Source organism: Macaca nemestrina, chromosome 10, assembly GCF_043159975.1.
Source record: "Macaca nemestrina isolate mMacNem1 chromosome 10, mMacNem.hap1, whole genome shotgun sequence".
In the NCBI taxonomy this organism is placed as follows: domain Eukaryota; kingdom Metazoa; phylum Chordata; class Mammalia; order Primates; family Cercopithecidae; genus Macaca; species Macaca nemestrina.
Genome location: NC_092134.1, coordinates 31023829 through 31041133, shown reverse-complemented (window position 1 = coordinate 31041133; position 17305 = coordinate 31023829). Strand labels below are relative to the sequence as shown.

The window sequence follows — 17305 nt, the reverse complement described above, 5'->3', positions numbered from 1 at the left end:
CTGTACCAGGAAGTTTTTCTGCGTATCAAGTTAGCCATATTGCACTGTTGGTGTGTCTGTTTTAAAATTGTAACAGATGGGGCCGGGGGCGGTGGCTCACGCCTGTAATCCCTCACTTTGGGAGACTGAGGCCGGCAGATCACGTGAGGTCAGGAGTTCAAGTCCAGCCTGGCCCACTTGGTGAAACCTTGTCTCTACTAAAAATATAAAAATTAGCCGGGCATAGTGGCAGGCGCCTGTAATCCCAGCTACTCAGGAGGCTGAGGCAGGATTATCACTTGAACCCAGGAGGCAGAGGTTGCAGTGAGCCACTGTACTCCAGTCTGGCCGACAGAGTGAGACTCCACCTCAAAAATAAATAAATAAAATAAAATTGTAACAGTATCAGTTCTTTCTATATCTTTTTTTCATCCAACATTATTTTCAAGATCTTTTCAGGTACTGATAGAAAAGTTAATCTAATTTATTCATTTTATCACTCTCACATGTTCCTTTAATATGACTGCTACATTTTATTTATTGGTGGATCTTTAGACTGAAGTTCTTTTGTGTTACAAATAGTTTTGCCTTGAAATGAAATGTTTGTACCAAGCAAGAGGTTCCTTAGGCTCCTTATTTAAGTAGCTACATGATAGACACTTTTATCTTGCATGTGGCAGTTAGAATTTACATTTATGGGCTAGGCACACTGACCCATACCTGTAATCACAGCACTCTGAGAGTCCAGGATGGGCAGATTGCTTTAACCCAGAAGTTCAAGACCAGCCTGGGGCAACATGGCAAAACCTCGTGTCTACAAAAAAATACAAAAATTAGCCAGGTGTGGTGGAGTGCGTCTGTAGTCCCAGCTACTTGGTAGACTGAAGTGAGAAGATCACTTGAGCCTGGGAGGTTGAGGCTTGCCGTGAGCTGAGATCACGCCAGTGTACTCTAGCCTGGGCAACAGAGTGAGAACCTATCTCAAGAAAAGAGAGAGAGAAAAAAAAGAATTTACATTTATATCATCAATGGAAGAGAGTGCCATTTTTTATCCCTCTTTCCATATTAGATGTCAGATTTTATTATAAAAGAGAAAAAATTGTATTTCATTTTATTTTTTGGACAGCTACCGTGTTTAAAAATTTGTTTAAATGCTTATTTGATCATTTAGGTATCTTTTTCGTAGTAGATTCATTTTTAATAATGAAATAAACTAGAAATATTCTACACATATATCACCTGGAGGTTGGTTGTATATAGCATTGTAAACCACCAGTAGAATAGTGTGCAATAATTAAATAGCTTAGGTACGTGTACATTTATTGACATGGAAAAATATTCAAAATATATTGTTAATAAAACAGAGCAGTTTGTATTATGGCTAAGAGTAAATGCTAGGGAGTCAGTTGGCTTGGGTTCACAGCCTAATTCAGCCTTTTGGCTGAGTGACCTTAGACAAATCACTTAATTTTTAAAAAAACATAGTTTTTTAAATTGACAAAAAATTGGCTAAAATAACCATCATTGTCTTTCTACTTCTGTAAGTTCACTTTTTTTTTTTTTTTTTTTTTGAAATGGTGTCTCACTCTGTCTCCCAGGCTGGAGTGCAGTGGCACAATCTTGGCTCACTGCAAGCTCTGCCTCTCGGGTTCACACCATTCTCCTACCTCAGCCTCCCTAGTAGCTGGGACTACAGGAGGATGAAACTCCATCTCAGGAAAAACAAACAAATAAAAAAAAAAAGAAGTGGGCAAAGGATATGAACAGACACTTTTCAAAAGAAGACATACATGTGGCAAACAAGCATATGAAAAAAGCTCAATATCACTGATCATTAAAAAAAATGCAAGTCAAAACCACAATAAGATAGCATCTCACACCAGCCAAATGACTATAATTAAAAAATCAAAAAGTAACAGACGACTGGACACAGTGGCTCAAGCCTATAATTCCAGCAGTTTGGGAGGCCAAGGTGGACGGATCACTTGAGGTCAGGAGTTTGAGACGAGCCTGGCCAGCATGGTGAAACCCCATCTCTACTAAAAATACAAAAATTAACTGGGCATGGCGGCATGCACCTGTATTCCCAGCTACTTGGGAGGCTGAGGCATGAGAATCACTTGAACCCAGGAGGCAGAGGTTGCAGTGAGCTGAGATTGCACCACTGCACTCCAGCCTGTGTGATGGAGCGAGACTCTGTCTCAGAAGAAAAACAACAGGTACCGGCAAGACTGGAGAAAAAGGAACACTTATACACTGTTGGGGGAGTGTAAATTAGTTAAACCATTGCATAACGCAGTGTGGAGATTCCTTGAAGACCTAAAAACAGAACTACCATTTAACCCAGCAATCTCATTATTGGGTATAAATCCAAAGGAATAGAAATCATTCTATCATAAAAGCATGCATGTGTAGGTTTATTGCAGTGCTATTGACAGAAGCAAAGATTTGGAATCCACCTAAATGGCCATTAACGATAGACTAGATTAAGAAAATGTGGTACATATACACCGTGGAATACTATGTAGCTGTAAAAAGGAATGAGATCATGTCCTTTGTTGGAAAAGGAACTAGAGACCATTATCCTTAGCAAACTAATGCAGGAACAGAAAACCAAATACCACATATTCTCACTTACAAGTGGGAGCTAAATGATGAGAACAAATGGACACATAGAGGGGAATAACAGGTACTGGGGCCTACTGAAGTGTGACGGGTGGGAGGAGGGAGAGGATCAGGAAAAATAACTAATGGGCACTTGGCTTAATACCTGGGTGACAAACTAATCTACAGCTGGGCACGGTGGCTCACACCTATAATCCCAGCACTTTGGGAGGCTGAGGCAGGCAGATCGCCTGAGGTCAGGAGTTTGAGACCAGCCTGGCCAACAGGGTGAAGCCCACGTCTCTACTAAAAATATACAAATTAGCCAGGCCATGATGGCATGTGCCTGTAATCCAAGCTACTTGGGAGGCTGAGGTGGGAGAATCACTTGAACCCGGGAGGTGGAGGTTGCAGTAAGCTGAAATCACTCCATTGCATTCCAGCCTGGGGGATAGCGACAGAGTGAGACCCTGTCTCAAAAAAGAATCTGTACAACAAACCCCTATGACATGAAGTTACCTATATGACAAACCTGCACATGTACCCCTGAACTTAAAAGTTCAAAAGAAAAAATCCATTTTGAGTTGATTTTTGTAAAAGAGATAAAGGTCTAATTTCATTCTTCTGCGGGCAGATACCCAGTTGTCCAACATTTATTGATTAGACTGTTCTTTCCCCATTAGGTGTTCTTGGTACCTTTTTTGAAAGCCAATTGCCTGTAAATCTGTGGATATATATTTTGGTTCTCAGTTCTGTTCCATTGGTCTAGCCGTATGTTTTTATGCTAGTACCATGCTATTTGGATTACCATAGTTTTGTAGTATATTTTGAAGGTAGGTAGTGTGTGCCTCCAACTTTTTTCATTTTGCTCAAGATTGTTTTTGCTGTTTGGGGTCTGTTGTAGTTCCATATAAATTTTAAAATTGTTTTTTCTGTTTTTGCTGTTTGAGGTCTGTTGTAGTTCCATATAAATTTTAAAATTGTTTTTTCTATTTCTGTTAAAAATGGCATTAGAATTTTGATAGGAATTGCATTGAATCTGTATATTGCTTTGGATAATATGGACATTATAACAATATTGATTATTCCAGTTCATCAATATGGGATAACTTTCCATGTATTTGTATTTTCTTTAATTTACTTTATCCATGTTTTATAGTTTTCAGTGTGCAGATCTTTCATCTTCTTGGTTAAATTTATTTGTAAAAATTTTGTATTTTATAGCTATTGTAAATGGGATTTTCCGGATTACTTTTTCAGATTGTTTTTAATGTGTTGAAGTGATACTGATTTTTGTATTTTTATTTTTGTATCTTGCCACTTTACACAATTTGTTTATTCTTATAGTTTTTGGTGGAGTCTTTATGATTTTCTATATATAAGAACATGTTATCTGTAAACAGGAACAGTTTCACTTATTTCTTTCCAACTTGGATGCCTTTTATTTCTTTTTCTTACCTAACCACTCTGGCTACACCTTCTAGTACTATGTTGAATAGAAGTGGGAAGAGTAAGCATCCTTGTCTTGTTCCTGATCTTAGAGGGAAAGCTTTCAACTTTTTCACTATTAAGTATGATGTTAGCTGTGAGTTTGTCATATATGGCCTTTCTCATGTTGAAGTATATTCTTTTATATCTAATGTGTTGACAATTTTGATGATGAGAGGATATTTAGTCAGATTTTTTTTCTGTATCTTTTGAGATCATCATAGTGTTTGGTCCTTCATTCTGTTATGTGCCATATTTTGTTTATAGATTTGTGTATGTTGAACCATCCCTGGTATGAATCTGACTTTATCATCGTGAGTGATCCTTTTAATGTGCTGTTTAATTTGGCTTCCTAGTATTTTGTTGAGGAATTTTGCATATGTGTTCATTATGGATATTGTCCTCCAATTTTTTTTTTCTTGCAGTGTCCTACTGTGGCTTTGGTATCCAGGTCATGCTTGTTTCATAAAATGAGTTTGGAAGTATTTCCTTTTCATTTTTTTGGAAGAGTTCTTAGTTCACACAGAACATTCTTCAAGATAGATCATATGTTAGCCCACAAAACAAGTCTTAACAAATTTAAGAAGATTGAAATCATACCGAGTATTCTGATTACAGTGGTATGAAACTAGAAATCTGTAACAGGAAGAATTTTGGAAAATTAACAAACACGTGGAAATTAACCAATGATTCGAAGAAGAAATTAAAAGGAAATTTTAAAAACCTTAAAAAAATGGAAGTACAACATACCATAACTTATGGGATGGAGCAAAAGCAATTCTAAGAGGAAAGCTTACAGCAATAAACACCTACATTTTTTTTTTTTTAAAAAAAGATCTTTAATAAACTTAATGTTAAACCAAAAGAAACTAGGAAAAGAACAATACACTAAGCCCAAACTTAGCAGAAGGAAAGGAATAATAAAGATGAGAGCAGAAATAAATGAAATAGAGACCAAAAAACCAATAGTAAAGATCAATGAAGCTAAGAGTTGGCTTTTTGAAAAGATAAACAAAATCAACAAACCTTTAGGTAAACTAAGAAAAAAGACAAGACTAAAAAAAAAAAAATCAGAAATGAAAAAGGATACATTATAACTGATACCACAGAAATAAAACAGGCCATAAAAGACTACTATGAACAATTTGTATGCCAACAAATTGGATAACCTAGAAGAAATGGATAAATTCCTTGACACGTACTATCTACCAAGACTAAATCATGAAGAAATAGGAAATCTGAATAGACCAATAAAAAGTAAGGACATTGAATCAGTAATAAGAAGTCTTTTATTAAAGAAAAGCCCAGGACCTAGTGGCTTTACTGCTGAATTCTACCAAACATTTAAAGAACTAATACTAATCCTTCTCAAACTCTTCCAAAAGCATGCAGAAGAGGGAACACTTTCAAACTCATTTTATGAGGCCAGTGGGTAGGTATTCTCCTCATAGACTTTCTGTTCATATCCTTTTCTTATTTTACTATTGAGTTGTTTTTGTCTCTTGTTTTTGTTTTTGTGGTGAGATAGGCTCTCACTCTGTCACCCAGGCTGGAGTGCAGTGGCACAATCATAGTTCATTGCAACCGCGACCTCCCCAGGCTTAGGTGATTCTTTTACCTCAGCCTCCCAAGTAGCTGGGACTACAGATATGTACCACCATGCCCAGCTAATTCTTTTATTTTTTATAGAGACAGGGTTTCTCCATGTTGCCCAGGCTGGTCTTGAACTCCTGGGCCCAAGGGATCCGCCTACCTTGGCCTCCCAAAGTGCTGGAATTACAGGCATGAGCCACTGTGTCTGACCTCTTTCTTATTTGGAATATTTCTATATGTATTTTAGATATTCTCTTTGTTATAAATTTTGTTGGTACTGAAAGGGAGGCAAAATTTTACCTCCACCCTTTTAGGGTTCTTTGGCTGGGCCTGAGAATTAAATTGACGTAAGACAGATCAACAGGAGAAAATCATACAACTTTAATATGAGTATTACATGGCACAGGAATATGCATAAGGAAATGAAGACCAAAAGACAAGTTAGAGTTGAGCACTTATATACTGAATCAGAGAAAGAGTAGTAAAATGAAAATGTGACGAGGCAAAGGAACTTGGCCTAGGGTGTTTAATTGGATGTAGTAGTGGCCAGGAAATAAAGATTAGTTTAATAAGGTTTGTTTGTATAGATTTCCCTGGACCTCAGCTTATACTCCTTGATGATAAGACTGTTACTTATATAAAGAGGATATCTTTCACATGGGAATTTTGTCTTCTGCTTTGAATAAACAGAAGGAAGTTCATAGTGATCATTTTGCACCTGCTGTTTTTCAAGTACTTTTAGCCTAAATTTTCATTTTACCAGGTGGCATAATTTGGGGGTGGAGTGATCTTAATTCTTTCAGTATCTTCTAGTTTTACCTACAAATTTTACCTTTTCTCCATTTTACCTACTTTAACTGGATGCATTTCCCTTACACTGTTGTACCTGCGTTTATGTGAGATACCATTCTACTGGGTCTTAAATCTAGTATGATCATCTTTACCTTGATGTCCCTGTACTGTTTCCCACATCATTTTTTTTTTCGAGATGGAGTCACTCCCACATCAGTTTTTAAATAGAGCACATTGTTTGCTTTTTCAACTTACTTTCCCATTCATACTCTTAGTCGTACTGGCATGTGCCTTGTTCACTCAGTCACTTAAGTTGGTAGCCTATTTTTATTTTAATTCATTCTTCTTTAGTAGTGTGAAGAAATAGTACTAAGGTAAATGATGGATTTGAGAATATTGAATAAATAGACTAGCTAAGGGTTAAACCTTGGTGACCATACACTGGAAAATAATGAGAGAGGAATTGAGGCCATTTTTCAGAATCAGTCTTGTATAGTGATTGAAGGCTGTTATTCTGGAATCAGACTACATTCAAATCACCTCCTTTCATTTATTTATGAATTACTTCTAAAGAAATAAATAGATTTTATCAACAAGCTAAGTGAAATGTACCCTGAAAAACATTTAACCCTCATTGTAAAAATTTTGACATACTGAAATACTCAATCCAAATCAGTTTTTCTTCAGGATTTATCTATGTAGCAGTCACTCAGTGTCTCTACTTGCTAATTTTCTACTTGCTAATTCACTTAATTCAGTGTGAAAGTTCAGACTCTGGGTGGGAAAGAAGAGGTGAGTTGCAACTGAGCTTTTCACAGTTCTTTTATGTGTGTGCACATGTGTAGTGGTGTGATGGGTTGTAGGTCAGTTTTATTTCAACTTTCCACATACAGAGTTAGCTTAGGCATCCTCAACTGTGCTCAGACTTCCAAGTACTCAATGATATGAAACAACATAAATATATGTCTGCAGGTGCATTCATGAGTAGCACATAGTAGTTAAAAGTAGATAGAGTTGGTTGTGTATATCCATTGCTTATATTTTTTATCCTGTGTTTGAGCTCTATTTACGTTTCTCTCTTGTTGTCCTTTTTTTTTTTTTTTTTTTTTTTTTTTTTTTTTTTTTTTTTTTGAGACAGAGTCTTGCTCTTTGCCCAGGCTGGAGTGCAGTGGCGCGATCTCCACTCACTGCAAACTCCTGGTTGACACCATTCTCCTGCCTCAGCCTCCCGGGTAGCTGGGACTATAGGCACCCACCACCATGCCCGGCTAATTTTTTGTATTTTTAGTAGAGATGGGGTTTCACTGTGTTAGCCAGGATGGTCTCCATCTCCTGACTTCGTAATCCACCCACCTTGGCCTCCCAAAGTGCTGGGATTACAGGCGTGAGCCACCACGTAGGTTTTTAATTCTCTGAAGTTTGAGAAAATAAGTCTTAAAGTATAATTCTTACAACTGAATTTGACTACAGTAAAACTTTTGAATACCTAGTAGAGTTGTTAGTCTGTCTAATGGCATATTTGTTTTTTCTTAACTGTTAAAGTGGGAGAAAAGAAAAGATATATTAAAATACCCTTTACATTTTAGGTTTTTAGCATGTTTTTTGAGGGGGAAAATTTTTTAGCTTGAGTTATACAGTGCCTCTCTAGCAGTTTTATCCTGCTAAATTTTTTTTTTATTATACTTTAAGTTCTAGGGTACATGTGCACAATGTGTAGGTTTGTTACATATGTATACATATGCCATGTTGGTATGCTGCACCCATTAACTTGTCATTTACATTAAGTACATCTCCTAATGCTATCCCTCCCCCATCCCCCTACCCCATGACAGGCCCCAGTGTGTGATTTTCCCCTTCTTGTGTCCATGTGTTCTCATTGTTCAATTCCCACCTATGAGTGAGAACATGCAGTGTTTGGTTTTCTGTCCTTGCGATAGTTTGTTCAGAATAATGGTTTCCAGCTTCATCCATGTCCCTACAAAGGACATGAAGTCATCCTTTTTTATGGCTGCATAGTATTCCATGGTGTATATGTCCACATTTTCTTAATTCAGTCTATCATTGATGGACATTTGGGTTGGTTCCAAGTCTTTGCTATTGTGAATAGTGCCGCAATAAACATACGTTGTGCATGTGTCTTTATAGCAGCATGATTTATAATCCTTTGGGTATATATGCAGCAATGGGATGGCTGGGTCAAATGGTATTTCTAGTTCTAGATCCTTGAGGAATCGCCACACTGTGTTCCACAATGGTTGAAACAGTTTACAGTCCACCAACAGTGTAAAAGTGTTCCTATTTCTCCACATCCTCTTCAGCACCTGTTATTTCCTGACTTTTTAATGATCACCATTCTAACTGGTGTGAGATGGTATCTCATTGTGGTTTTGATTTGCATTTCTCTGATGACCAGTGATGATGAGCATTTTTTCATGTGTCTGTTGGCTGCATAAATGTCTTCTTTTGAAAAGTGTCTGTTCATATCCTTTGCTCACTCTCTGATGGGGTTGTTTGATTTTGTCTTGTAAATTTGTTTAAGTTCTTTGTAGATTCTGGATATTAGCCCTTTGTCAGAAGGGTAGATTGTAAAAATTTTCTCCCATTCTGCAGGTTGCTTGTTCACTCTGATGGTAGTTTCTTTTGCTGTGCAGAAGCTCTTTAGTTTAATTAGATCCCATTTGTCTATTTTGGCTTTTGTTGCCATTGCTTTTGGTGTTTCAGTCATGAAGTCCTTGCCCATGCCTATGTCCTGAATAGTATTGCCTAGGTTTACTTCTGGGGGTTTTATGGTTTTAGTTCTAACATTTAAGTCTTTGATCCATCTTGAATTAATTTTTGTGTAAAGTGTAAGGAAGGGATCCAGTTTCAGCTTTCTACATATGACTAGCCAGTTTTCCCAGCACGATTTATTAAATCGGGAATCTTTTCCCCATTTCTTGCTGCCGCCTTGCAGTTCCATCTCAGACTGATGTGCTAGCAGTGAGCGAGGCTCCGTGGGCCTGGGACCCTCCAAGCCAGGCGCAGCATGTAATCTCCTGGTGTGCAGTTTGCTAAGACCGTTGGAAAAGCACAGTATTAGGGTGGGAGTGTCCCAATTTTCCAGGTACCGTCTGTCATGGCTTCCCTTGGCTAGGAAAGGGAATTCCCCGACCCCTTGCGCCTCCCGGGTGAGGCAATGCCCCTCCCTGCTTCGGCTCAGTCTCCCTGCTGTGCACCCACTGTCCAACAAGCCCCAGTGAGATGAACCTCCTACCTCAGTTGGAAATGCAGAAATCACCCGTCTTCTGCGTTTCTCATGCTGGGAGCTCTAGACTGGAGCTGTTCCTATTCTGCCATCTTGGAACCTCCTCCTAAAGATTTAACCTTTATAGATTCATTGAGGACTTTTGACTTCATTATATGACAAATGTATGACTTCATTAGGTGGCAAATAATATTTTGGCTTTCTTTCTTTGGAATTAGCTTCTTATTTTGCATCTGACTGGCAATCGTGTTAATAGAGGCTATTTTTTTTGGCCTTAAATTGTCTTATTGAGAAACTTTTACAATATTCCATTGCATAAAGCAGATGAAGGTATTAATTTTATACCTTTATGGAAAGCAGTTAAAGTACCTGTGATTGACTGTCAGATTTGAAAATGATATACCTGGGATCTGACAAGAAGAAACAGGTTTTTAAAATTGTATTACATTTTATCACCACTCTTTCCCCTCAAAACAATGATTTTACTTTAAATAAGAGAAGAGAAAGGAAATTGACATTTTTGATTACCTGTCATTCGTCAGGTGTTATTTAATCTGTGTAATCTCATTTTATAACCAAGGAAACTGACTGAAGGGTTTCAGTATCTTACCCAAGGTCACATAGCCCATTAGTGCTCTTAAGTAGACCTATCTTTTCTCTAATGACAACAAAACATCTAGTCAATTAAAAATGTAAAGTTTTAAAATTTTGAATTATTAGAAATATATGATATAATGTACAGAGTACAAATGCTTTGGAAAATGTGTAACTCTTGCTTTTCTCATTTTATTCTTGTGAAATACAATCCTTCTTATGTCCATCAGAGAATTAAAGTGCTGAACATTTTGAACTTCCTTCATATATTAGCCAGCTGGCATGTTTTCCTAGCAAAATATTTTCTGATTTGACCACAGACTCTCTCAATCAGTTGTTACTGGTTTGAATAATAGAATATGCTGTCATGGTGGGCACCTGATCATGAAAACTGATATCTGGAGTGCATTTTTATTTGGATTTAAAATGTTTTTACAATCCCAGTATAAACACTGTTAATCTAGTCAAAACTTTTTCTCACAAGATCAAGAGCTTACATAGTTTTACTTTAACTAGTTATAGTCAAAAGGGTAAGAATAAGTTGTGCATTTACATTACACAAAATCTTATTTTAAACATGAAGGATGTCAGACTAAGAATAGTTTTGCGAATTTTTGAGATAAAACAGTTTAGTTTTAAAACTAAATAACTGGATTTATTTAATTTAAATACCATTTGGAAATTTTCTGATGTGTAACCTTTGTGGGGTTGGGGAGTAAGTGTACAGTTTTTGGTACAATGCTGGAAAATTACAAATATGTCCTACATTTGGAGAATAGATCCAATGTTTGAGAGTTACCGATTTTTTTTTTTTTGGGTTATTCATTGAACTAGTTTCATGAAATAGAATTAATTTCCATTTTCATGACACAACAGGCCCCTGCACTAAGGACAATTAGGATAATTTTTTTAGTTGTGTTTATATAGATGAGTAAAGAGCTGCTTCTTTTAAGGCAGTTGGACACTTTGTCTTAAATGTGGATAGTGAGTAGTAACAGTGGCTAATTATTATAGGAAGTATAAAAATGCAGATTTAAAAGGGTCAAATATATAGAAAATAATATTCAGGAGTACTTAATTTTCTATTTTTGTTGGGTAAAGGTTATATTGTAGTTTAGTTCTAGTGAACTGTAGTCGTACTTCAATACCCACCTATCTTTAAATGCAATTAATGGACAGATCTTGGTGTTAATGGAAACTACTAAAATATTAAAGGAACTTAACTATGGAAGACAGCAATGTATTACATTTCATAAACCATATATAGATACTTAAAAATATTTAGTACTCATGGTGTATTAGAAAGGAGTAGTTAGAATTGGCCAGGCGCGGTTGCTCACACCTGTAATCCCAGCACTCTGGGAGGCGGAGGCGGGCGGATCACGAGGTCAAATCAAGACCATCCTGGCTAACACAGTGAAATCCCATCTCTACTAAAAAATACAAAAAATTAGCAGGGCGTAGTGGCGGGCCACCTGGTAGTCCCAGCTACTCGGAGGCTGAAGTAGGAGAATGACATCAACCCGGGGGGCAGAGCTTGCAGTGAGCTGAGATCGCACCACTGCACTCCAGCCTGGGAGACAGAGCGATACTCCGTCTCAAAAACAAACAAACAAACAAACAAAAGGAGTAGCTAGAATTTAATTTTTGCTGAATTAGGGCTGGCAGCTTTTGGAAGGCATCATTATTAATTTCATTAATAAGGGAGCAGAATGGAATCAATAAAAAAAACCCTTCAACTTGTTCACTGAGAGAACTTATTATGCAGATATTGAAGACTTTAAAGAAAGTTTTATAGTTAGATAATATTGGCATGCAAACATGTTGGTAACATTAGTGGGTCTCTAAGCAACTATATGTCACTGTAGCCAGGTTATAATCTGTTTTATTTCTTGTGGGAAAAATAGAAACTCTGTCAAAAAAGAGAAAGAAAGAATAATTTTGCTTGATTACTAACATCTGACAACTTATAGAAAGAAACCTGTGTCTTTTTAGCACTTGTTTGTTACAGTTTCATGTGTCCATGAGCTGAGAAGAATCAAAATTAATCTCTGGCTCAAGATTTTACACTTGGTCTTAGCCAAAAGGCCGAGAAGCAATGGCTCAAGGTTTTAGCACTGATGTTTTGCTTTCCTTGTAATAGTAATGAAACATAATTAAAAAAAATTAATCTTTATGACCTTATTTTAAGACTAAACCCTTGGAATATTATGTTATGTGGGAATTCACTATGGCATTGAGAATTTTAAATACGAGATTAAAAATAGATTAGCCAAAAGAACTAAAAGGAACTAAAAAGAATCAAAATTTTCCCCTATCAGTAGTATTTAAGTATACTTCACTGCCCACCTATCCATCCACTATGGGTAGAAGAAGGTTGACAAATTTCAAGAAATGTAGCAGTGACTATGTATGTACCATTTTTGTCATGTGCAAACTTGCCTTAGTTGTTCATATTTTATAAAATCGTGAAAACCTTTTTCTTTTATATCTGGTTTCCAAAATTGTCTCATAGTTCAACTTGGGTGTTCTCTTCAAACCCACAAAAATTGAATGTAGACTTTAACAAAATTTAGTTTGTATTTCTTATCTCAGTTATAAGTTATTGAATATTCTGGGACCCAACTTTATCTCTTTTTTTGGCATTATCTTTTGCAGCACAGTGGAGAATTTACAGTCTCTCTCAGTGATGTTTTATTGACGTGGAAATACTTACTCCATGAGAAATTGAACTTACCTGTTGAAAATATGGACGTGACTGACCATTATGAGGACATTAGGAAGATTTATGATGATTTCTTGGAGAATAGTAATATGTTAGATCTGATCGATGTTTATAAAAAATGTAGGATTTTGACTTCTAATTGTGAAAATAATAAAACAATATGCCCTGTAAGTATTTTTTTAAACAATTCTATTTTAATCAAATTAAAATTTAGCTCTATTTATTTTAAATTACAGTATCACCAGTTATAGTAACTTGGTAATGTTTTTGCTTTGTGAATCGTGTTAAAAGTGGGAAAATTTAGCTACCTGAAAGCTACTTATTACTTGAAAGAAATATTTTGGTGGTAAATTTTCTTGGACTTGTGTTATTGTTATTTGGTTGCTATGAGAATAGCTTCTAATTAGACCAAAAATTTGTAACAAAGAAATTTGTCCCAAATGATTTCTTTTTGATTCATGTCAAAGATTGCTTTCGTATTTCACTTCCTTGATTTAGTGTGCACCTGTTCATTTGGCATATGTTGGATAAATGATTGGTATGACTTTTTCTATGGATTAATAATGTTATTTTACTACGTATAGGTATCATTTATGAGAATAGTATTATGCAATATACATGAGATAATAGACTATTCCATTTTTGTACAAGCATTTTTTTAAAAATGGAGTATAAATTTAAAAATTAAATGGAGTAGTATCCCTTGCAGCTTGGTTTTGTCTATGTTAGAATTTATAAATTGTTTTAGAATATATTTGGGTATATCTAGTTATTTTTAAAGTGTTGGAAATATTTTTGGTTATTTGACTATTTACTGAGTGCCAATAAAGTAGTAAATAGTGGCAATAAATAACTGTAGCTGGAATTAGAAGAAAATGTTTACTATATTTTATAAGATATTCAATTATTTTATAAATGTTTCAATGTAATACTTGAGAACAGTGTTTTAGCTGATTATAGTAGAAACCTCCACTACAATAGTTATTTAGAGAAAACAGAAGTATAACTCTTTTATTTAAGATGTCTAAAGAAACGCAACCAGGACTGATATGATAGCTCCATGGTTATCTGACACCTGGACTTTCTCTGTCATTCTGCTCCCTCATTTTAGTCCTTGGTCCCTACCCTCAAGACCATTTTATGTTCCAAGATGAACATTGGAGCTCCAGCCATTATATTCATTATACTGGTATTCCTTGCACCAAGAAGTAGTAAGGAAGAACAGCACTTTGCTTTTCTCTTAAGGGTACATAGCTTTTTCTTTCATCTTATTGCCAAAAGGTTAGTCACATGGCTGCAACAAGCTGCATGGGAAGATGGAGAATATAGATCTTATTCTGGGTAATATCTTGCCAGAATAAAAACAAAAGCTCTATTACTGGGGAAGAAAGGGAGAATGGATATTGGCAGGCAGCTTGCTGTCTTTGCCTCATTGAACTATCACGAAAACCTCTGCCTTGTTACAACTTCCCCAAAACATATCCACACATGTGTACAACTACACTGTGGTAAGGATACTTGTAAAGATAGTTTTTAAAATTCTTCCTTAGCTATATCTTATTTGCTTGTTTACAGAGATAATTTTTGTCTATTTTTCACATAGTTGATTTAGAGAGGCTTAATCATATATCAGTATTGGATTGCAGGAACAACAAAGATCTTAAAAACCAGTGATAGTAAAATCTACCTGAGGTCTTTGGACTCATTGTTTTCCTTCTATTCGTTGCCCTTGTCTAAGTCCTCTAATAAGTTTCCTCATTTGAGTGGGTTAAGTTATAGTATGATATATATCAGGGTATGAGTTCGTGGTTGTCTATGTGGGAGACTGTCTCCAAATGTCATCATGTCACCAGGAGTAAAATTGAAGCTGCTAAGATGGTAGTAGATGAAGTAGAAAATGTTCTGCATTTTAACCCTGGAAGATCAACAACTCAATCTCTGATACTATTGTTTGTTCTAGGGAAATTTCCAGTGTGGGGAAAAAGTAGACAGGAAAATATATCCTTAGATTGATTTCTCAAAAATATACTAGATATAATCCCAATTTATGCTAAAAGTCTCTTTAAAGATACATATTAGAATATTCCAAACAGTTTTGAATGTCATGATCCTGAATTTTCATAATCCTGATGAAGTTTCTTTGTTTCATATTTGTAGCTGAAGTAAGGTAGGGATTATGAGGAATTAAGATAAAGCTAAGTCAGGGCAATTTTGGGAATGTGGTCACTTAAACAGTGCCCTCTTCACTCCCTACTTATGATTCCTCTTCTAAGGAAAATGGATTCAGGGCCCATGGGCATCTCGGAGCATATAAGGCCTTAGATTGTAACTGGAGTCTAAGTAGAGAGATTTGATACAGGGCTTGCTTTCTCATGAACTGAGCAAGTATCTGGAAGACAGGATCAGAGACCTGGGGTGAGGAGCAGAAATGGTTGATCCTGACAAGAGCTTAGCCTTAGAGATCTGTGGAACGTCTTTTAGGGGAAGGTCAGCAAATGACCTCTGTGGGTACACTCATATTCCCTGACCCTCAAGCCAAGAAGTAGCTGAATAGATGGGCTCACTTCTTGTTGGTGAAGCTTAGGAGAACACAAGACTCTTCCTTAGCCTCAGCAGGTGACTGGTAGCCTGTTTTTTTGTCCACTGCTGCTCTGTAAGTATAGATAGCATTTCAACTTCTATTACTTGTAGAACTGTCACCACTTAAGCTACCTCAGCAGTCAGATCTGAGTCCCAAAAAGCTAATGAAGAAAACAACACATGATTTAAGGGTTTCCAGCAGCCAGAGAAGGGTGAGTTCGCTGACAACACACATGCCTAACAGAACAGAGCTACTAGAGGGGAATGACAGCAACTTGAATACATATAAATGTTAGGTACTTGGGAAAATTCAAGAATAGCACCTCAACATAAAACTACGGATGTGACAAAAAAGAAGAAGGTAGCGCACCTGCGTGGGCCTGGGTCTGGGTGGGGGTGCCGCAGGTGCTTCATGATGCTGGGCTCTCTGGGATGGGGGGATGGCAGAGGGTGCTGCAACCACCCAGGGGAGAATGCAGCCAAAGGCGTAGGTTTTTACCTTGAACTTCTTTCGTGATGAGAAGGCCACCCTTGAGAAAGCTCATGAAACGTAACACCTCTGCAGAAATGGTCCTTAGTTGGAGACTGCAACTGCTGGGAGATGCATCAACATCAGTGAATGGGGTCTTGCAAGTGGGTCCCCGATGCCTGCACACTTTTTTGGACCTTCTGATCTACCTGGCAGGGGTCAACTATACAGCCACTTTTGGAAAGAGGAAGCTTGCTGCTGTCCAGGCCAGATCTCTTGGCTCCTGAGGAAGATCCACCAGTGTCAGCCTCATTGACCCAGGAGCAACAGAAGGGAGAATCCCTCTGAGCATGGAGCTGGTCTCTAAACTTGGGATTGCCTGGGATTCCCATCACAGTCCAGAAGAAACCTGAAGAAGCTGGCGGCTGCCATGCGGCAATTGAGACAGTAGGAAAGCCACCTGCTTCAGAACATTGAAGAAGCCACCTGGCACCAACTCACTGTCCAAGCTGAGAAGAAGGAACCAGGGACCCAAGGAGCTTCAGTTTAATATAAAAGCATCAGCAAGCCTCCGAAGTCCAGGCATGTCAGAGAAATGCGTTTTTTTGTGGGCACATGGTTACCAAATACAGAGCTAGATTTTATTTTTGTAAATATTTGCATCCCCTACTTTATCAAAAAGCTTTCCTTTTTATTCCTAAAAAACAAAGAATGCTTTATTTCCAACTGCATCCCTTGCTCTGCTGCCTCCCTGCTCCTCTTCCCAGATGTTGGGCAGGTGCTGGCTCTTCTCAGGAATGCAGATGAAAGCTTGTTGCTAGAGTGGAATAAAAAAGGGCAGCCCCTGTTCGAAAATTCAGACTGCATTGAAAAACGCAGGGCATGATATAGTCTAAGTCCATCTAGGATCTTCTGTTTTAAGAGACAGGTGTAAAGATTACTCTCAAACTGCAGGATGGGTGGAAAGTATTCCAGATCAAGGTTCCAGTTCTCCCTGGGAGCACCCACATTTCTTTTAAGGTTTCCAGCAGAGATGTAATGATGAAATTAATCACAAAAGGGATGAGATGCAGGCTGGTAGCTGCAGTTACTGGGTTACTGTAAATTTCATCTGTTGATGTTCTACATATGTGGTAAGAATTTATTTACTGTGTAGTATGTTTAAACATTTGTAAATTTTATGAGCTAGTTCTAGTTCCTCCTGTATAAGCTGACAATTCAAATTGTTCACTGTTTT

At 37.1% G+C, this 17305-nt stretch overlaps 1 protein-coding gene across 5 annotated transcripts in view; it reads left to right on the top strand.

The window, feature by feature from the left end:
• Positions 1-17305, top strand: part of PARPB (PARP1 binding protein) — a 65480-nt gene that overhangs the window by 6185 nt on the left and 41990 nt on the right. For all 5 annotated transcript variants that reach the window (XR_011608924.1, XM_011761746.3, XM_011761745.3 and 2 more), the window contains exon 3: positions 12953-13186. Coding sequence is in view for 4 of the 5 variants with exons in the window: in XM_011761746.3 (XP_011760048.2) it covers positions 12953-13186 (234 nt within the window). In the remaining variant the exon portion in view is untranslated. The remainder of the gene's footprint in view (positions 1-12952; positions 13187-17305) is intronic.